Source organism: Artemia sp. Qi Xiang Cuo, chromosome 15 (assembly GCF_049724085.1).
Source record: "Artemia sp. Qi Xiang Cuo chromosome 15, ASM4972408v1, whole genome shotgun sequence".
Lineage (NCBI taxonomy): Eukaryota > Metazoa > Arthropoda > Branchiopoda > Anostraca > Artemiidae > Artemia > Artemia sp. Qi Xiang Cuo.
The window spans coordinates 65,216,091-65,239,239 of record NC_142808.1 but is presented as its reverse complement, the minus strand read 5'-3'; the positions used below and the strand labels follow the sequence as shown (position 1 = coordinate 65,239,239).

At 31.6% G+C, this 23,149-nt stretch overlaps 1 protein-coding gene across 1 annotated transcript in view; it reads right to left on the bottom strand.

The window, feature by feature from the left end:
- Positions 1 to 15,337: 15,337 nt before the first annotated feature.
- The window catches only part of LOC148943995 (protein CFDP2-like), a 33,573-nt gene continuing 25,761 nt past the window's right edge, over positions 15,338 to 23,149 (bottom strand). Inside the window, exon 4 of the mRNA XM_089101319.1 lies at positions 15,338 to 15,702. Coding sequence (XP_088957445.1) covers positions 15,338 to 15,702 — 365 coding nt within the window. The remainder of the gene's footprint in view (positions 15,703 to 23,149) is intronic.

Below are 23,149 nucleotides of genomic sequence, written 5' to 3'. Positions count from 1 at the left end.
CAATTCTCTGGTTCAAATTTGAAATTTAAGTCAATTTTTGGATCGAAAAATTAAATAATTCTGTAAAATCTGAGTTAAGAAGGGTTTTTGACCGTAAACTCTTGTTTTTTGTAAGAAAATTATGGTAAATACAATTCTCTGGTTCAAATAAGAAACTTAAGTCCATTTTTGGATCGAAAAATAAAACTATTTCTGTAAAATCTGAGCTAATAAGGGTTTTTGACCGTAAACTCTAGTTTTTTATAAGAAAATTATGGAAAATACAATTCTCTGATTCAAATGTGAAACTTAAGTCCATTTTCGATCGAAAAAGTAAACTATTTTAGTAAATTTTGAGCTAATAAGTGTTTTTGACAGTAAACTCTATTTTTTTGTAAGAAAATTATGGAAAATACAATTCGTTGGCTCATAGATGAAACTTGAGTCCAGTTTTGGATCGAAAAATAAACTATTGCTGTAAAATCTGAGCTAATATGGGTTTTTGATCGTAAAATAAAGTAAACATACCACTAGATAGTAGTAAGGGTGTACGCACTTTCAAGGGTGATTGCACAAGAATATACAGTATAGTTTCACGTGCACATTGTAAAAAGCGAGCAAACCTTTACCTATAAAGTGAACAAACACGTTTTGAAACTAAAAGAAAATTTGAAACTATAAGAAACTATAAGAAACGTTTTGAAACTATAAGAAACTGTAAGAAAATTATGGAAAATACAATTCTCTTGTTCAAATGTGAAACTTAAGTTCATTTTTGGATCGAAAAATAAAAATATTTCCGTAAAATCTGAGCTAATAAGTGTTTTTGACCGTAAACTCTAGTTTTTTGTAAGAAAATTATGGAAAATACAATTCTCTGGTTCAAATGTGAAACTTAAGTCTATTTTTGGATCGAAAAATAAAACCATTTCCATAAAATGTGAGCTAATAAGGGTTTTTGACCGTAAACTCTAGTTTTTTTTAAGAAAATTATGGAAAATACAATTTGTTGGCTCATAGGTTAAAATTGAGTTAAGTTTTGGATCGAAAAATAAAACTGTTGACGTAAAATCTGATCTTATAATGCTTTTTGACCATAAACTATAGTTTTTGTAAGAAAATTATGGAGAATACAATTCGCTGGTTCAAATGTGAAACTTAAGTCCATTTTTGGATCGAAAAATAAAACTATTTCCATAAAATCTGAGCTAATAAGGGTTTTTGACCGTAAACTCTAGTTTTTTTAAGAAAATTATGGAAAATACAGTTCGTTGGCTCATAGGTGAAACCTAAGTCCATTTTTGGATCGAAAAATAAACTATTTCCGTAAAATCTAAGCTAATAAGGGTTTTTATCTATAAATTCAATTTTTTTGTAAGAAAATTTTGGAAAGTAAAATTCGTTGGATGAAAGGTGAAATTTCAGTCAATTTTTGAATCGACAAATAAAACTATTTCTGTAAAATCTGATCTATTTAGGGTTTTAGACCATAAACTCTAGTTTTTTGTAAGAAAATTATGGAAAATACAATTCTTTGGTTCAAATGTGAGACTTAAGTCCATTTTTGGATCGAAAAATAAAACTATTTCCTAAAATCTGAGCTAATAAGGGTTTATGACCGTAAACTATAGTTTTTTGTAAGTAAATTACGGAAAATAGAATTCATTGGCTCATATGTGAAACTTAAGTCCAGTTTTGGATCGAAAAAAAAAACTGTTTATGTAAAATCTGAGCTGATAAGGGTTTTTGACCGTAAAATCTAGTTTTTTGTAAAAAAATTATGGAAAGTACAATTCTCTGGTTCAAATGTGAAACCTAAGTCCATTTTTGGATCGAAAAATTAAACTATTTCCGTAACATCTGAGCTAATAAGGGTTTTGACCGTAAACTCTAGTTTTTGTAAGATAATTATGAAAAATATAATTCTCTGGTTCAAATGTGAAACTTAAGTCCATTTTTGGATCGAAAAAAAACTATTTCCGTAAAATCTGATCTAATAAGGGTTTTTGACCGTAAACTCTAGTTTTTGTAAGAAAATGACGGAAAATACAATTCGTTGGCTCATAGATGAAACTTAAGTCCAGTTTTGGATCGAAAAATAAACTATTTCCGTAAAATCTGAGCTAATAAGGGTTTTTGACCGTAAACTCTAGTTTCTTGTAAGAAAATTATGGAAAAAACAATTCTCTGGTGCAAATGTGAAACTTCAGTCCATTTTTGGATCGAAAAATAAAACTATTTCCGTAAAATCTGACCGTAAACTCTAGTTTTTATAAGAAAATTATGGAAAATACAATTCTCTGGTTCAAATGTGAAAATTAAGTCCATTTTAGATCGAAAAATAAAACTATTTCTGTAAAATCTGAGCTAATAAGGGTTTTTGATCGTAAACTCTAGTTTTTTGTAAGCAAATTATGGAAAATACAATTCGTTGGCTCATAGGTGAAACTTAAGTCCAGTTTTGGATCGAAAATAAACTATTTCCGTAAAATCTGAGCTAATAAAGGTTTTTGTCCGTAAACTCTAGTTTTTTTTAAAGAAAATTATGGAAAATACAATTCTCTGGTTCAAATAAGAAACTTAAGTCCAGTTTTGGATCGAAAAATAAAACTATTTCTGTAAAATCTGAGCTAATAAGGGTTTTTGATTGTAAACTATAGTTTTTTGTAAGAAAATTATGGAAAATACAATTCGTTGGCCCATAGGTGAAACTTAAGTCCAGTTTTGGATCGAAAAATAAACTATTTCTGTAAAATCTGAGCTAATAAGGGTTTTTGACCGTAAACTCTAGTTTTTTTTAAAGAAAATTATGGAAAATAAAATTCTCTGGTTCAAATGTTAAACATAAGTCCATTTTTGGATCGCAAAATTAAACTATTTCCGTAAAATCTGATCTAATTAGGGTTTTTGACCTTAAACTCTAGTCTTTTGTAAGAATATTATGGAAAAAACCATTCTCTGGTTCAAATGTGAAACTTAAGTCCATTTTTGCTTCGAAAAATAAAAAAATTTTCGTAAAATCTGAGCTAATAAAGGTTTTGACAGTAAACTCTCGTTTTTTGTAAGAAAATTATGGAAAATACGATTCGTTGGCTCATAGATGAAACTTAAGTCCAGTTTTGGATCGAGAAAAAACTATTTCTGTGAAATCTTAGCTAATAAAGGGTTTTGACCGTAAACTCTAGTTTTTTGTAAGAAAATTATGGAAAATACAATCCTCTGGTTCAAATGTGAAATTTAAGTCAATTTTTGGATTGAAAAATGAACTAATTCTGTAAAATCTGAGTTAATAAGTGTTTTTGACCATAAACTCTAGTTTTTTGTAGGAAAATTATGGTAAATACAATTCTCTGGTTCAAATAAGAAACTTAAGTCCAGTTTTGGATTGAAAAATAAACTATTTCTGTACAATCTGAGCTAATAAGGGTTTTTGACCGTAAACTCTAGTTTTTTATAAGAAAATTATGGAAAATACAATTCTCTGATTCAAATATGAAACTTAAGTCCATTTTTGGATCGAAAAATAAAACTATTTTCGTAAATTCTGAGCTAATAAGGGTTTTTGACCGTAAACTCTAGTTTTTTGTAAGAAAATTATGGAAAAAACAATTCTATGGTTCAAATTTGAAAATTAGTCCATTTATGGATAGGAAAATAGAACCATTACCGTAAAATATGAGCTTATAAAGGTTTTTGACCGTAAACTCTAGTTTTTTGTTAGAAAATTATTGAAAATACAAGTCGTTGGCTCATAGGTGAAACTTAAGTCCATTTCTGGATCGAAAAAAAACTATTTCTGTGAAATCTTAGCTAATAAGGGGTTTTGACCGTAAACTCTAGTTTTTTGTAAGAAAATTATGGAAAATACAATCCTCTGGTTCAAATGTGAAATTTAAGTCAATTTTTGGATCGAAAAATGAACTAATTCTGTAAAATCTGAGTTAATAAGGGTTTTTGACCGTAAACTCTAGTTTTTTTGTAAGAAAATTATGGAAAATACAATTCGTTGGCTCATAGGTGAACCTTAAGTCTAGTTTTGGATTGAAAAATAAACTATTTCTTTAAAATCTGAGATAATAAGGGTTTTTGACCGTAAACTCTATTTTTTTTTAAAGAAAATTATGGAAAATACAATTCTCTGGTTCAAATATGAAACTTAAGTCCATTTTTGGATCGAAAAATAAAAGTATTTCTGTAAAATCTGAGCTAATAAGGGTTTTTGACTGTAAACTATAGTTTTTTGTAAGAAAATTATGGAAAATACAATTCGTTGGCTCATAGGTGAACCTTAAGTCCAGTTTTGGATCGAAAAATAAATGATTTCTGTAAAATCTGAGATAAGAAGGGTTTTTGACCTTAAACTCTAGCTTTTTTTAATAAAATTATGGAAAATACAATTCTCGGGTTCAAATGTGAAAATTAAGTATATTTTCGATAGAAAAAGTACACTATTTCTGTAAAATCTGAGCTAATAAGGGTTTTTGACCGTAAACTCTAGTTTTTTTTAAGAAAATTATGGAAAATACCATTCTCTGGTTCAAATGTGAAACTTAAGTCCATTTTCGCATCGAAAAAGTAAACTATTTTCGTAAAATTTGAGCTAATAAAGGTTTTGACCGTAAACTCTAGTTTTTTGTAAGAAAATTATTGAAAATACAATTCGTTGGCTCATAGATGAAACTTAAGTCCAGTTTTGGATCGAGAAAAAAGTATTTCTGTAAAATCTTAGCTAATAAGGGTTTTTGACCGTAAACTCTAGTTTTTTGTAAGAAAATTATGGAAAATACAATTCTCTGGTTCAAATGTGAAATTTAAGTCAATTTTTGGATCGAAAAATGAACTAATTCTGTAAAATCTGAGTTAATAAGGGTTTTTGACCATAAACTCTAGTTTTTTGTAGGAAAATTATGGTAAATACAATTCTCTGGTTCAAATAAGAAACTTAAGTCCAGTTTTGGATTGAAAAATAAACTATTTCTGTACAATCTGAAATAGTTTCACATTTAGGTAATAGCTAATAAGGGTTTTTGATCGTAAACTCTAGTTTTTTGTAAGCAAATTATGGAAAATACAATTCGTTGGCTCATAGGTGAAACTTAAGTCCAGTTTTGGATCAAAAAATAAACTATTTCTTTAAAATCTGAGCTAATAAGGGTTTTTGACCGTAAACTCTAGTTTTTTGTAAGAAAATTATGGATAATAAAATTTTCTGGTTCAAATTTGAAACTTAAGTACATTTTTTGATCGAAAATAAAACTATTTCCATAAAATCTGATCTAATAAGGTTTTTCGACCTTAAAATATGGTTTTTTTAAGAAAATTAATTAAAATAAAATTCATTTGCTCTTAGTTGAAACCGAAGTCTTTTTTTGGATGGAAAAATAAAATATTTATGTAAAATTTGAGCTAATAAGGGCTTTTAACCGTAAACTCTAGTTTTTTTTATGGAAATTATGGAAAATATAATTCGTTGGCTCATAGGTGAAACTTAAGTCCATTTTTGGATCGACAAATAAAACTATTTCCGTAAAATCTGAGCTAATAAGGGTTTTTGACAATAAACCCTAGTTTTTTGTAAGAAAATTATGGAAAATACAATTCTCTGGTTCAAATGTGAAACTTAAGTCCATTTTTGGATCGAAAAATAAAACTATTTCCGTAAAATCTGAGCCAATACGGGATTTTGACCGTAAACTCTAGTTTTTTTGTAAGAAAACTATGAAAAATAAAACTTGTTGGCTCATAGGAGAAACTTAAGTCCATTTATTGATCGAAAAATAAAATATCTTCGTAAAATATGAGCTGATAAGGGTTTTTGACCGTAAACTCTAGTTTATTGTAAAAAAATTATGGAAAATACAATTCTCTGGTTGAAATGTGAAACCTATGTCCATTTTTGGATCGAAAAATAAAACTATTTCCGTAACATCTGAGCTAATAAGGGTTTTGACCGTAAACTCTAGTTTTTTGTAAGATAATTATGAAAAATATAATTCTCTGGTTCAAATGTCAAACTTACTTTCATTTTTGGGTCGAAAAATAAAACTATTTTCGTAAAAATCTGAGCTAATAGGGGTTTTTGACCATAAACTATAGTTTTTTGTAAGCAAATTATAGAAAATACAATTTGTTGGCTCATAGGTGAAACTTAAGTCCATTTATCGATTGAAAAATAAACTATTTCCGTCACATTTGAGCTAATAAGGGTTTTTGACCGTAAACTCTAGTATTTTGTATTACAATTATGGAAAATACAATTCTCTGGTTCAAATGTGAAACTTAAGTCCATTTTTGGACCGAAAAATAAAACTATTTCCGTAAAATCTGAGCTAATAAGGGTTTTTGACCGTAAACTCTAGTTTTTTGTAAGAAAATTATGGAAAATACAATTTGTTGGCTCATAGGTGAAACATAAGCCCAGTTTTGGATCGAAAAATAAACTGTTTCTGTAAAATCTGAGCTAATAAGGGTTTTTGACCGTAAATTCTAGTTTTTTCAAGAAAATTATGGAAAATACAATTCTCTGGTTCAAATGTGAAACTTAAGTCCATTTTTGGATCGAAAAATAAACTATTTCTGTAAAATCTGAGCTAATAAGGGTTTTTGACCGTAAACTCTAGTTTTTTGTAGGAAAATTATTGAAAATACAATTCGTTGGATCATAGGTGAAACTTAGGTCCAGCTTTGGATCGAAAAATAAACTTTTTCTGTAAAATCTGAGCTAATAAGGGTTTTTGACCGTAAACTCTAGTTTTTTTTAGGACAATTATGGAAAATACAATTCTCTTGTTCAAATGTGAAACTTAAGTTCATTTTTGGATCAACAAAAAAAACTATCTCCATAAAATCTAAGCTATTTAGGGTTTTTGACCATAAACTCTAGTTTTATGTACGAAAAGTATGTAAAATACAATTCTGTCGTTTAAATGTGAAACATAAGTTCATTTTTGGATCGAAAAATAAAACTATTTCCGTAAAATGTGAGCTAATAAGGGTTTTTGACCGTAAACTCTAGTTTTTTGTAAGCAAATTATGGAAAATACAATTCGTTGGCTCATAGGTGAAACTTGAGTCCAATTTTGGATCTAAAAATAAACTATTTCTGTAAAATCTGAGCTAATAAGGGTTTTTGACCGTAAACTCTAGTATTTTGTAAGAAAATTATTAAAAATACAATTCGCTGGTTCAAATGTGAAACTTAAGTCCATTTTCGGATCGAAAAATAAAAATATTTCCATAAAATCTGAGCTAATAAGGGTTTTTGACCGTAAACTCTAGTTTTTTTTAAATAAAATTATGGAAAATACAGTTCGTTGGCTCATAGGTGAAACTTAAGTCCAGTTTTGGATCTAAAAATAAACTATTTCTGTAAAATCTGAGCTAATAAGGGTTTTTGACCGTAAACACTAGTTTTTTGTAAGAAAATTATGGAAAATACACTTCGTTGGCTCAAATGTGAAACTTAAGTCCATTTTTGGATCGAAAAATAAAACTATTTACGTAAAATTTGAGCTAATAAGGGTTTTTGACCGTAAACTCTAGTTTATTGTAAGAAAATTATGGAAAATACAATTCGTTGGCTCATAGATGAAACTTGAGTCCAGTTTTGGATCGAAAATTAAATTACTTCTGTAAAATCTGAGCTAATATGGGTTTTTGACCGTAAAATAAAGTAAACATACCACTCGATAGTAGTAAGGATGTACGCACTTTCACAGGTGATTGCACAACAATATACAGTATAGTTTCACGTGAACATTGTAAAAAGCGAGCAAACCTTTACCTATAAAGTGAACAAACACGTTTTGAAACTATGGTTGAGATTGTATAAGATAAACAGACTGGTTTTTACTATGTATTTCAGGAATACATGGAATTACACAAGAATATACACTACAGTTTCACGTGTACATTGCAAAAAGCACCTTTACCTATAAAGTGAACAAAGGGGTTTTGAAAGTATAGTCGAGATAGTATAAGACAACAAGACTGGTTTTGAGGCACTTTCATCATAACATGTTTTTTTTTGGGCAATTGACATTTTTTTCTGATAACAAGTACCTTTCATTGCGATCGTAGCTTTCAAAGGTGAAACTTAAGTCCAGTTTTGGATCGAAAAATAAACTATTTCTGTAAAATCTGAGCTGATAAGGGTTTTTTACCGTACACTCTATTTTTTTATAAGAAAATTATGGAAAATACAATTCTCTGGTTCAAATGTGAAACTTAAGTCCATTTTTGGATCGAAAAATAAAACTATTTACATAAAATCTGAGCTAATTAGGGTTTTTGACCGTAAACTCTAGTTTTTTGTAAGAAAATTATGGAAAATACAATTCGTTGGCTCATAGATGAAACTTAAGTCCAGTTTTGGATCTAAAAATAAAATATTTCCGTTAAATCTGAGCTAAAAAGGGTTTTTGCCCGTAAACTCTAGATTTTTGTAAGAAAATTATGGAAAATACAATTCTCTGGTTCAAATGTGAAATTTAAGTCCATTTTTGCATAGAAAAATAAAACTATTTCCGTAAAATCTGAGCTAAGAAGGGTTTTTGACCGTAAACTCTAGTTTTTTGTAAGAAAATTATGGAAAAAACCATTCTCTGGTTCAAATTTGAAACTTAGTCCATTTTTGCATCGAAAAATAAAACCATTTTCGTAAAATCTGAGCTTATAAGGATTTTTGACCGTAAACTCTAGTTTTTTGTAAGAAAATTATGGAAAATACAATTCGTTGGCTCATATATGAAACTTAAGTCCAGTTCTGGATCGAAAAAAAAAACTATTTCTGTAAAATCTTAGCTAATAAGGGTTTTTGACCGTAAACTCTAGTTTTTTGTAAGAAAATTATAGAAATTACAATTCTCTGGTTCAAATGTGAAATTTAAGTCAATTTTTGGATCGACAAATGAACTAATTCTGTAAAATCTTAGTTAATAAGGGTTTTTGACCATAAAATCTAGTTTTTTGTAGGAAAATTATGGAAAATACAATTCTCTGGTTCAAATAAGAAACTTAAGTCCATTTTTGGATCGAAAAATAAAAGTATTTCTGTAAAATCTGAGCTAATAAGGGTTTTTGACCGTAAACTATAGATTTTTGTAAGAAAATTATGGAAAATACAATTTGTTGGCTCATAGATGAAACATAAGCCCAGTTTTGGATCGAAAAATAAACTGTTTCTGTAAAATCTGAGCTAATAAGGGTTTTTGACCGTAAATTCTAGTTTTTTCAAGAAAATTATGGAAAATACAATTCTATGATTCAAATGTGAAACTTAAGTCCATTTTTGGATCGAAAAATAAACTATTTCTGTAAAATCTGAGCTAATAAGGGTTTTTGACAGTAAACTCTAGTTTTTTGTAAGAAAATTATCGAAAATACAATTCGTTGACTCATAGGTGAAACTTAAGTCCAGCTTTGGATCGAAAAAAAAACTATTTCTGTAAAATCTGCTAGCCCAATAACCCCAGCTTTTCCACTTGAGACATGGCACCAAAACTGCCGCACCAAAAGACAAACCGAAATAATAGTTACCATTCCAGTAGAGTAGTACCTTCCATTTCTATGAATGCCCTAGGAAAACATTTCTATGGATGCTCTACACCTTTTCAAAGAGATTGAGTACCCCTTCACATGGCCTTATACTTTGCTTGGTTTATGTTCCTTCCTGTGCTATTCTATGGATGCTCTACACCTTTTCAAAGAGAGTGAGTATCCTCTCACATGGCCTTCCATTTTGCTGGGACGAATAGGAAATCCCATACTATTTGCTTAATGCCATAGGAATTACTATGCTATTTGCTTAAATGCCCTATGACCATACCATTTGCTTGATGCTCTACACCTTTTCAAAGAGAGTGAGTATCCTCTCACACCAACAAAGTGATAAAAAACAACAGTGATAAAAAAAAACAGTGAAGATATTTATTGACCGTAAACTTTAGTTTTTGTAAGAAAATTATGGAAAGTACAATTCTCTGATTCAAATGTGAAACTTAAGTCCAGTTTTGGATCTAAAAATAAACTATTTCCGTAAAATCTGAGCTAATAAGGGTTTTTGACCATAAACTTTTAGTTTTTTGTAAGAAAGTTATAGAAAATACAGTTCGATTACTCATAGGTGAAAATTAAGTCCAGTTTTGGATCGAAAAATAATCTTTTTCCGTAGAATCTGAACTAATAAAGGTTTTTGGCTGCAAACTGTAGTTTTTGTATTTCCTTAAAATATGAGCTAATAAAGGTTTTTGTCCATGTACTCTATGGTTTTTTAAGAAAATGATGGAAAATATAATTCCGTGGTTCAAATTTGAAATTTAAGTCCAGTTTTGAATCAAAAAATAAACTATTTCTGTAGAATATGAGGTAATAAAGGTTTTGGATCATAACCTGTATCTTACACGTTTCTTTAAAATACAGACTAATAGGGGTGTTTGTCAATGAAATTTTGTTCTTTTTAAGAAAATTTAGAAAAATGCACTTCTTTGATTAAAATGCTAGACTTCAGTGCACTTTTTAACAAAAAAATAAACTATTTTCTTAAAATCTTAGCTAATAAAAATATTTGACCGTAAGCTCTAGTTTTTTGTAAGAAAATTATGGAAAATACAATTTGTTGGCTCATAGGTGAAACTTAAGTCCAGTTTTGGATCGAAAAATAAACTATTTCCATATAATCTGAACTCATAAAGGTTTCTGGCCGTATACTCTAGTTTTTTGTGTTTCCATAAAATATGGGATAACAATGCTGTTTGCCCGTGAACTCTAGCTTTCTGTATGAAAATTACGGAAAATGCAATTTCCTAACTCTTATGATAGACCTAAGTCTAGTGGCTTATCATAAAATAAACTATTTGCGAAATAGCTTGACTAATAAGGATGTTTGATCGTAAAATTTAGGTTTTTGTAAGAAAATTATGGAAAATACGTTTCATTGGCTCATGGGTGAAACTCAATTACAGTTTTTGATCGAAAAATAAACTATTTCCGTAGAATCTGAGCTAATAAGGGTTTTTGACCGTAAACTCTAGTTTTTGTAAGAAAATTATGGAAAATACATTTCATTGACTCATAGGTGAAACTTAAGTCCAGTTTTGGATCAAAAAATAAACTATTTCCGTAAAATATGAGCTAATAAGGGTTTTTGACCGTAAACTCTAGTTTTTGTAAGAAAATTATAGAAAATAGAATTCTATGGCTCATAGGTGAAACTTAAATAAAGTTTTGGACGAAGAATAAACTAATTCCGTAGAATCTGAACTAATAAAGGTTTTTGGCTGTAAACTCTAGTTTTTTGTAAGAAAATTATGGAAAATACAATTCTCTGGTTCAAGTGTGAAACTTAGGTCCAGTTCTTGATAGAAAAAAAAACTGTCTTTTCTACACTGGTTATTAAAAGGGTTTTTGAACCTAAACTCTAGTTTATTGTAAGGGCAATAGGTAAAATACAATTCTCTGTCTTAAATGAGGAACTTAAGTCCAGTTTTGGACCGAAAAATAAACTACCCCTATAAAATCGAGGCGAAAAAGGGTTTCTTACCGTAAACTCTAGTTTTTTTGTAAGAAAATTATGGAAAATACAATTCTCTGGTTCAAATGTGAAACTTAAGTCCATTTTTGGATCGAAAAATAAACTATTACCGTAAAATTTGAGCTAATAAGGGTTTTTGACCGTAAACTCTAGTTTTTTGTAAGAAAATTATGGAAAATACGATTCATTGGCTCATAGATGAAACTTAAGTCCAGTTTTGGATCGAAAAATAAACTATTTCCGTAGAATCTGAACTAATAAAGGTTTTTGGTCGTAAACACTAGTTTTTGTTTTTCTTTAAAATATGAGCTAATAAAGGTGTTTGTCCTTAAACTCTAGTTTTTTGTTATAAAATTACGGAAGATGCAATTCCCTTATTCAGGTGTGAAATTTAGGTCCAGTTTTGGATAAGAAAAATAAACTATTTCCGCAAAATCTGAGATAATAAGGGTTTTTGACCGTAAACTTTAGTTTTTGTAAGAAAATTATGGAAAATACAATTCCCTGGGTCAAATGTGAAACTTAAGTCCAGTTTTGGATCAAAAAATAAACTATTTCCGTAAAATCTGAGCTAATAAGGGTTTTTGACCGTAAACTCTAGTTTTTTGTAAGAAAATTATGGAAAATACAATTCTCAGGTTCAAATGTGAAAATGGAGTCCATTTTTAGATCAAAAAATAAAATATTTTCGTAAACTCTGAGCTAATAACGGTTTTTAACCGTAAACTCTAGTTTATTGTAAGAAAATTATGGAAAACACAATTCTCTGGTTCAAATGTGAAACTTAAGTCCAGTTTTGGATACTCCTAATGATGAGGACTGATGGTTCTGATTCAATATTTTTTTCATAAAAAACAAACTATTTTTTTTAAACTTCGAAATTATTCAACTTTATTTATTTTTTATTTATTCATTTTTTTGTACGTATCTTAAAATGACAAAATATGCTTACGGCTCTAACAATTGTACTCTATGCTTGCTCAGAGACACGATTTGGCTTTCCCACTGGTATTCTATGTCTGGTTATCGACACTACCTAGTCTATTGCATGCATTAAATCAGTATTTTTACGCAGTGGAACGATAAACACATAAGTCATATCTTTAAAAAGGTTAAAATGGAGCATTTTAATAAAGTTTGTTCACATGATAATGTTATTGTAGCATTGAATGCCGACAAGGAGAAGTATTTAAACTATGAAACAAGTACAAGTGGTAGCACTATTGGAAATGTATGCATGCATTGTCATGACAGTAAGGAATAAAATTTCTTTGGAGTACCGAACAAATTCAACTCTTGTGTTTGTGGATATGCGAGATTGAGATCTCCAGAGATGATTGCACTCAAAGAGAATACCAACATAAAAATAATCGTTGATGATAGAGGACAACTCCTTGCTACTGTTGCAGGTAACACATTACCTTCTGATACATCCAATCGTTAGCTTTCGGGTATTAGCATTCAACGAAAGGTAAAAAAAATAAAGACCTACTCTTATACTAATATCATAAACCATATCTTGTCTACGTGCCGAAACTGTTACCTTTGTAAAAATAATGTGATAATAGACAGTGAAATTGCCATAAAAAAAGGAAATTGGCAGAAAATATCACTATGGAATATAGAAATGAATCGATGAAAAACAAAGCACCAGCAAACGTTACTGCCATTGATCAAACAGTCAAAGAACCAAATAATACCAAAGACGAAAAGCATATTGAGCTTGTCAATGACACGCCAGTAAAAGTTGTGTATGACTCAAAATGGAATATTGATTATTCTACTGATTACGAACTAAGAGGAGAATATAGCTACAATATCAAGAGAGAACATGGTGAACTATTTTATGGAACAGATTCAAAATGTCCAAAGTTGATCTTTACTTACTTAACTTACTTAAAGCTCTTGCTCGGCAGCGTCGCCAGCGTAGAGGGAACCAGTCGTCAGCGCCGTCAGTCTTCTCCAGAGTGGTCGGTTCAGGGCGAGGGTTGTCACTTCAGCCGGGTTGATGTTTCTGGAGGTGAGCCGATCACGGATGACATCCGCCCATCTGGTGCGTGGTCTTTCCCTAGGACGCCTCCAGCCGTTTGCAGCTGGGTCGAAGTTGAAGATGAGCTGGGCGGATGTTGGGGAAGGCAGACGGAGCAGATGACCACACCAACGCAGCGAGCCAAACTTAAGCTGCTCGGACAGAGGTGGGAGTTTGAAGGACCTGAGGATTTCTGAATTTCGTACCCTGTCGGGCCATCGGGAGCGTTCTATTTTTCGGAGGTGTTTCGTCTGGATGGCATCTACCTTCAGCGTCTGTGTCTGAGTCAGCGACCAAGTCTCAGTAGAATAGAGCATAAACTGGCAACCGAAGCAGAGTATATTCGTGCTTTGGTGAGACGGCTGATCTGGGGTTTATGGAAGACTGTTTTTAGAAAGCGACCGAAGACAGAGTTTGCTTTTGCCGCTCTTGCTGATATTTCGGGATCTAGGCTTCCGTTTGAGCAGACAATGGAACCAAGGTAGGTAAACTGCTTGACTACCTCTACAGTCTGGCCACAAATTTCCACAGATGACAGGGGGTTGGACGGCGTTTTCTCAACGGGCATTATCTTGGTCTTCGACCAATATATTTTCAGACCAAATTTCTCAGCGGCAGAGGCCAGTGTTTCCAGTGTAGTTTTGAGGTCACTAATGTTTTCGCATATTAGCGCCACGTCGTCGGCAAAGTCAACGTCTGAAAGAACTCTTCCAGCAAAGCCTATGCCAAACGGCTGCACCTTCTGTGTTTTATTCAGGATGTGGTCTATTACACAGTTAAAGAGCTCAGGTGCAGCGGCACATCCTTGCCGGACACCATTTTTAATTTTGAAATATCCAGAAGGCCATCCATTTACAATCACCGCACTTTCAGTGTTATTATACATTTCTTTGAGGAGACGGACGATTTTCGTGGGTACGCCAGCAGACTGGAGGATTAGCCATAGTGACTGCCTATCGACAGTGGCGAAGGCAGATCGAAAATCGACAAAGGCAATGTACGCCTTCCTCTTATATTTAAGAGTTTTCTCTACTAGTTGTCTAATCGTATGGCTTTGATCGGTGGTGGAGCTGCCTGGCATGAAGCCAGCTTCCTGGGGGTAACTCAGGACAAGAAGGTATCTTTTTACCCATTCGAGAAGCAGCCTAGCAACGAGCTTTCCAGGACCTGAGAGTAACGCTATGCCACGATAATTGATACATTCTGCTTTGCTCCCCTTCCTCTTGTAGATTGGCACAAGTAGGCCCTTCTTCCAGTCTGAGGGGATTTTTTCAGAGTGCCTCATTCCAACAAGTGTCTTTTTTCTTCCGTTGCCTCATTCCAACAACGTCAGTTGCTGCCGCAACAGTGTTCTCTTTGAAGGACTTCCATGCAACTTCACTATCATCGCATTGGCCAAGGACCTCAAATCTGTTGGATATCACCACATGGTACCGCTCAGCCAGAGCGGGGTCCTGTTGGATGCGACCGGCATCAATTTTTTGAGAAGACTGGCTGTTCTTCAAAGCTTTGAGGCGGAGCTTAATTTTGGCTGTTACCAGCCGGTGGTCGGTGTTCCCGAGCTCGGCGCCACGGTAGGTGCAGCAATTCTGGACAGACGACAGCCATCGTCGACGTACGATGATGTAGTCGAGCATCTTCTTTGTTGATCCATCATTGCTATACCCGGTGTACTTGGCTAAATTTGGTCTCTGGAACCATGTGTTCGCAATCGTTAGATTGTGGGCCAGACAACAATTCAGCAGCCTCTCTACTTTCTCGTTTAGGCTATCCACTGTAATAGGTCCAACACTAAGATCCTACAGGCCTGATTCTTTTGAAATACTTGTATTCAAGTCTCTTAGGAGGAGGAGGTAGTCATGGGGAGGTACAGAAGATAGTTCAGAACTAAGTAGGTTATAAAAATCGTCCTTGTCTTCTTCATCAGCGTCGTTTGTGGGGGCATAGCACGTAATGACAGTTATTTTGCCGTGCTTCCCATCTAGTCTTGCGGTCAGGAGTCTAGGCGATACTGGTTTGAATGACAGGAGTGCCCTACGTGCAGCACTGTTCAGTACTAGGCCAACGCTTCCTCTTCTTTGGCTACCGCCAGCCCACAGCAATGTGCGTCCTTCATCTATGTCCTCTTCACCATGTCCAGGGAGGTGTGTTTCGGTGACTCCAGCTATTGTGACTTTATATTTTTTTTTTTTTTTTATCAAAGTTGATCATTGATATTAATAATGTATCATAATATATTTTTGTATTAATATTCTACATAGCATTATTTCATTAAAAATATATTATGCATTACATATATGTGTTCATTATTTTAGAGTATGCTAGCATATCAAACGTTTAGAATGTCTATTAAAACATTGGAGATGTAAGAAAAGGAATTTGCATACATCTATTGTCAGACATATGGGATAAAATTGACAAACTCTAGGTATCAGAATGAATAAAGTCTTTATCAACATCCGTTGTTGGATATGTCATTATGTCATTATGAAAAAATTGTAAGTAAGTAAGTAAGTAACAAACTCTTTCTTGAATTCACCCCTTGGATACACAACACAGAAATTTAATTAAGGAAATTATGAAAAAAAACAATTTAACAAATTCTTTGTTAACATTCATTATTGATTGAAGTCGCTTCCTAGACAGACAATACAGCAATTTTACAAAATCTAAGTATAAGAGTAATTAAATTCTATATCAACATCCATTTCTCGAATACATAGGAAAAAGTTGACAAAATTTCAGTGTTAGAGTGAATAAATTCTTTTTATCAACATCTTTTGTCAGATACATCGGATAAAATTGACAGAATCTAAGTGCCAGAGTGAATAATTTTTTTTATCAACATCCTTTGTCAGATACATCAAATAAAATTGACATAATCAAAATGTCAGAATGAATAAATGCTTTAAAAACACCGTTTATCGGATATGTCGGATAAAATTTACAAAATCTAAGTATCAGAGTGACTAAATTCTATATCAACAGCCTTTTCTCAGATAATAGGATAACATTGACAAATTCCAAGTGTTAGAGTGAATAAATTTTTATCAACATCCTTTGCCAGATACATCGGATAAAATTGACAAAATCTAAGTATCAGAGTGAATAAATTCATTATCAACATCCTTATTCGGATATGTTGGATAAAATTGACGAAATCTAAGTTTCAGAATGAATAATTTTTTTTTTATCAACATCCTTTACCTGATACATCGAATGAAATTGATAAAATATAATGATCAGAGTGAATAAATTTTTCTATCAACATCCTTTGTCAGATACATCAAATAAATTTGACAAAATCTAAATTTCAGAATGAATAAATGCTTAAACAACATCCTTTATCAGATATGTCAGATAAAATTGACAAAATCTAAGTATCAGAATGACTAAATTCTATATCAACATCCTTTTCTCGGATACATATGATAAAATTGACAGAATCTAAGTGTCAGAGTGAATTAATTTTTTTTATCAACCTCCGTTGCCAGATACATCAAATAAAATTGACGAAATCTAAATTTCAGAATGAATAAATTCATTATCAACATCCTTTGTCGGATATGTCGGATAAAATTGACAAAATCTAAGTATCAGAGTGAATATTTTTTTTATCAACATGCTTTGCCAAATACATCGAATAAAATTGATAGAATATAAGTGTCAGAGTGAATAAATTTTTTTTTATCAACATCCTTTGTCCGATACATGAAATAAAATTGACAAAATCTAAATTTCAGAATGAATAAATGCTTTAACAACATCCTTTATCGGATATGTCGGATAAAATTGACAAAATCTAAGTATCAGAGTGACTAAATTCTATATCAACATCCTTTTATCGGATACATAGTATAAAATTTACAGATTCTAAATTTTAGAGTGAATAAATTTTTTTGTCAACATCGTTTTCCAGACACATTTTATAAAATCGGAAATATCTAAGTAGCAGAATGAATAAATTCATTATCAACATTTTATTTCAGTTTTGTTGAATACAATTGACAAAATCTAAGTATCAGAGTGAATAATTTTTTTTATCAATATCCTTTGCCAGATACATCGAATAAAATTGATGAAATATAAGTGTCAGAGTGAACAAGTTTTTATTTTTTTTATCAACATCCTTTGTCAGATACATCGAATAAAAATTGACAAAATCAAAATATCAGAATGAATAAATGCTTTAACAACATCCTTTATTGGATATTTCGGATAAAATTGACAAAATCTAAGTATCAGAGTGTTTAAATTCCATATCAACATCATTTTCATTCCTTTCTCTGATACATGGGATAAAATTGACAAAATCTGAGTATTAGTGTGAATAAATACTTTATCAATACCCCTTAAATGCATTGTCAACATCACATGTCAGATACATCGGATAAAATTGACAAAATCTAAGTACCAGAAAGAATAAATTCGTTTTCAAAGTTTTAGCGGATCCATCAAATAACAGTTATAAAGTACAAGGTCTATTCGTTTTGACTTACTGGATTACTATGTTGACGTTAGGTTAGACAGGTTATAGATCGCAGTACACCTGCTCAGACACACAGTCATAGTGAGAGAGATATTCAAAAAGTTGAGTTAATTTAGGTTCACTTAGAGTGGCCAGACATGCATTGGAATAAGCAAACACACGCCCAGACACACAGGCAAAAAGAGTGAGAAACACAGGCAAAAAACAACCTGCGCGCACGTAACCTAGTCTAAATTAGCCTTAAAAAATGAAATAAAGCTATGTCGACTTTGCATGTCTCTCTCACTTATTAGCTCTGATTTTACGGAAATAGTTTATTTTTTGATCCAAAACTGGACTTAAGTTTCACATTTGAACCAGAGAATTGTATTTTCCATAATTTTCTTACAAAAAACTAGAGTTTATAGACAAAAACCTTTATTAGTTCAAATTCTACGGAAATAGTTTATTCTTCGATCCATAACTGGACTTAAGTTTCACCTATGAGCCAACGAATTGTATTTTCCATAATTTTTTTACAAAAAACTAGAGTTTATGTTCAAAAACCCTTATTAGCTCAGATTTTACGGAAATAGTTTATTATTAGATCCAAAACTAGACTTAAGTTTCACCTATGAGCCAACGAATTGTATTTTCCATAATTTTCTTACAAAAAACTAGAGTTTACGGCCAAAACCCCTTATTAGCTCAGATTTTACGGAAATAGTTTATTTTTCGATCCAAAAATGGACTTAAGTTTCAAATTTGAACCAGAGAATTGTATTTTCCATAATTTTCTTACAAAAAACTAGAGTTTACGGTCAAAAACCCTTATTAGCTCAGATTTTACGGAATAGTTTATTTTTCGATCCAAAACTGGACTTAAGTTTCACATTAGAACCAGAGAATTGTATTTTCCATAATTTTCAGAAAAAAAACAAGTGTTCACGGTTAAAAAAACTTATTATCTAAGATTTTACGAAAATAGTTTATTTTTTTTTATCCAAAACTGATCTTAAATTTTCCATTTTAACCAAAGAATTGTATTTTCTTTATTTTTCTAACAAAAAACCAGAGTTTACGGACAAACACCTTTATTAGCTCTTATTTTAAGTAAACACAAAAAGTAGAGTTTACGACCAAAAACCTTTATTAGTTCAGATTCTACGGAAATATTTTATTTTTCGATCCAAAACTGGACTTAAGTTTCATCTCTGAGCCAACGAATTGTATTTTCCATAATTTTCTTACAAAAAACTAGAGTTTACGGTCAAAAACCCTTATTAGCTCAGATTTTACAGAAATAGTTTATTTTTCGATCAAAAAATGGACTTAAGTTTCACATTTGAACCAGAGAATTGTATTTTCCATAATTTTCTTACAAAAAAGGAAAAACTAGAGTTTACGGTCAAAAACCCTTATTAGCTCAGATTTTACGGAAATAGTTTTTTTTTCGATCCAAAAGTGGTATTAAGTTTCACATTTGAACCAGAGAATTGTATTTTCCATAATTTTCTTACTAAAAACTAGAGTTTAGGGTCAGAATCCTTATTAGCTCAGATTTTACGGAAATAGTTTATTTTTCGATCCAAAACTGGACTTAAATTTCACATTTGAACCAGAGAATTGTATTTTCCATAATTTTCTTAGAAAAAACTAGAGTTTACAGCCAAAAACCTTTATTAGTTCAGATTCTACGGAAATAGTTTATTTTTCGATCCAAAACTGGACTTAAGTTTCACCTATGAGCCAACGCATTGTATTTTCCATAATTTTCTTACAAAAACTAGAGTTTACGGTCAAAAACCCTTATTAGCTCAAATTTTACGGAAATAGTTAATATTTCGATCCAAAACCGGACTTAAGTTTCACCTATGAGTCAACGAAATGTATTTTCCATAATTTTCTTACAAAAAACTAGAGTTTACGGTCAAAAACCCTTTCAGCTCAGATTTTACAGGAAACAGTTTATTTTTTTATCCAAAACTGGACTTAATTTTCACATTTGAACCAGAGAATTGTATTTTCCATAATTTTCTTACAAAAAACTAGAGTTTACGGACAAAAACCTTTATTAGCTCATATTTTAAAGAAACACAAAAACTAGAGTTTACAGGCAAAAACCTTTATTAGATCAGATTCTACGGAAATAGTTTTTTTTTCGATCCAAAACTGGACTTAAGTTTCACCTATGAGCCAACGAATACACACATGTACACACATGTATTTTCCATAATTTTCTTACAAAAAACTAGAGTTTACGGTCAAAAACCCTTATTGGCTCAGATTTTACGGAAAAAGTTTATTTTTCGATTCAAAACTGGACTTAAGTTTCACATTTGAACCAGAGAATTGTATTTTCCATAATTTTTATACAAAAAACTAGACTTTACGGTCAAAAGCCTGCATTATTTAATAAATTACGAAAATAGATAATTTTTTTATAAATTACAGGTCTTAAAATACAACCCTGAATGAACGAATTGTAACATCCGTAATTTTCTTAAAAGAAACAAGTTATTATGATAATAAATCTTTATTAGATCAGATTCGCAGTAACAACAAAAACTAGAGGTTATGGGTCAAAACCTTTATTAGTTTAGATTCTACGGAAATAGTTTATTTTTCGATCCAAAACTGGACTTAAGTTTCACCTATGAGTCAACAAATTATATTTGCCCTAATTTTCTTACAAAAACTAGAGTTTACAGTCAAAACCCTTATTAGCTTAGATTTTACGGAAATAGTTTTATTTTTCGATCCAAAACTGGACTTAGGTTACAAAAATGAACCAGTGAATTGAGTTGCTCATAATTTTCACGCAAAAAACAATATTATACGTACATAAACCTTTATTATATCATATTCGAAGGAAACACAAAAACTAATTGATGAGGGCAAACACCTCATTCAGTTCATGTTTCACAAAAATTGTATATTTTTCGATCGAAAACTGGAAGAAAGTTTCACCTATGAGCCAACGAATTGTATTTTCCATAATTTTCTTACAAAAAACTAGAGTTTACGGTCAAAAACCCTTATTAGCACAGATTTTACGGATATAGTTTATTTTTCGATCCAAAACTGGACTTAAGTTTCATATTTGAACCAGAGAATTGTATTTTCCATAATTTTCTTACAAAAAACTAGAGTTTACGGTCAATAAATATCTTCATTGTTTTTTTTATCACTTTGTTTGGAAAGGTACCAAGGAAGTACAGGTGTGAGAGGATACTCACTCTCTTTCAAAAGGTGTAGAGCATTAAGCAAATAGTATGGTCCTAGAGCATTTAAGCAAATAGCATGGCAATTCCTAGGGCATTAAGCAAATAGTATGGGATTTCCTATTCGTCCCAGCAAAATGGAAGGCCATGTGAGAGGATACTGACTCTCTTTGAAAAGGTGTAGAGCATCCATAAAATAGCATAGGAAGGAAAATAAACCAAGCAAAGTATAAGGCCATGTGAGGGGGTACTCACTCTCTTTGAAAAGGTGTAGAGCATCCATATAAATGTTTTCCTAGGGCATCCATAGAAATGGAAGGTACTACTCTACTCATTCCTGAGTCAGTGCAAGATGGCAATTTTTTTCGTTAGGCAGTTTTTTCAAAACGTGTTTTTTTTAACTTTTGGTTACTATGGGCTGTGGTTCGCTCTTTACTAGGTTCAAGATACCACTGCAACCATGACTCAGCTTCCTGAAAAGAACGCAAAAATAGGGTTTTTTGTATTGTTTCCTACAAGGAGAATTTTTTGTTCTTTTATTCCATCAATGATACTTTCAGTAGCTAAAGTGTCACTCATTTGGTGCCTTTGAAAGGACCTTAAAATAATTTTGATCTCTGGATAGTTTATTTATTTATTTATATCTATATAATGTTTTCCTTTTTTTAACGCCCAGGTCTGGTTGTCGTCTCATGTCTAACTTGGAATTGTGCGTTGTTTTGTTTATTGGAGCTGGAGCAGGGGGTGTAGAAACAAAATTCGTTTTTGAGCAAATTCAGTTCTTTTAAGGGGGGGGTGAGGTAATTATTCTCAAATCCATGTAACTTGAGTTTCATTTAATTACTTTCTAAGATGGTATACACAAAGAAAGTATTCATTGCGGATTTTGAGTTAAATGCACCAAGTATCTGGTGAAAAAAGAAATCAACATTTTCAGGCGGTTCGGGAAAATAATCACTTTATGAACAAAATTTCTTTAATATTATAAAGAGAGGAATAGCGCTCAGAGTTGACTTGTCAAGTTAATTTGAAAAAAAATTATTTAGTGCTTAATGGAAAATTCTTATGGCGAACACCTTTTTTTTATGTAGCCTAAATAAAATTTGTCCTACGAGCGGTCGTTCACTTTACTTACGGGCACGATCATGTAGTACTTCCATAAGTTAGTTTAGAATGAACTTTTCCAGATTAGATTTTAAAAACGTTATTTCGTATTCTAAAGGAAATTCCCATTGCGAACAATTCTTCTGCGCAGTTCAGCTACTTGTCTTTAATATTTTTAGTTGAAGTTATCTCGGAAAGTGATTGTTTATCGGTACTTGTGTATTATACGCCATTCAGTCAAGTTTACGTTGTGTAAAACTCAAGAACAAGCCGGTTTGTTTGGTAGTTTCCTCGTTATTTTAGGAAAAAATTTGGGCTATGTATTTGCGCATTAGCGGGGGTGGGGGTAAAGTATAGCGGATCTGCATGCAAAATGTGTTAGGAACTGTCATCCTGCATATTATAAAGTAAGAATTGTTTTCCAACTTCAAACTGTCCAAATACTTTACCCCCCCCCCTAATTTGCAAATATATAGCCAAAATTGTATATTTTCCGTCTATTCTGTCACTTGTCTTTGTCTTGTCTCACGCTAAGCTGAAAGAAACTAACGAAGAGACCGGTTTTTTCTTGAGTTTGACACAGCGTCAACTTTAGTGAGTGGTGTCTAATACACTAGCGCCTTTTATTCTATCTATGTGCTTAGGAACGAATTATATTTTTTTTAAACAGGTCTTTTTTTAACAGAAAGTTCGGGCCATTATTATTACCTAAAAAAAAAGAAATAATTCCCTTTATGAGGAGGACTGCACCCTCCTCAAACCCTCGCTCGTTACGCTGAAGTTATTGAGCACATTAGTAGAAGGGGGTGTTACTC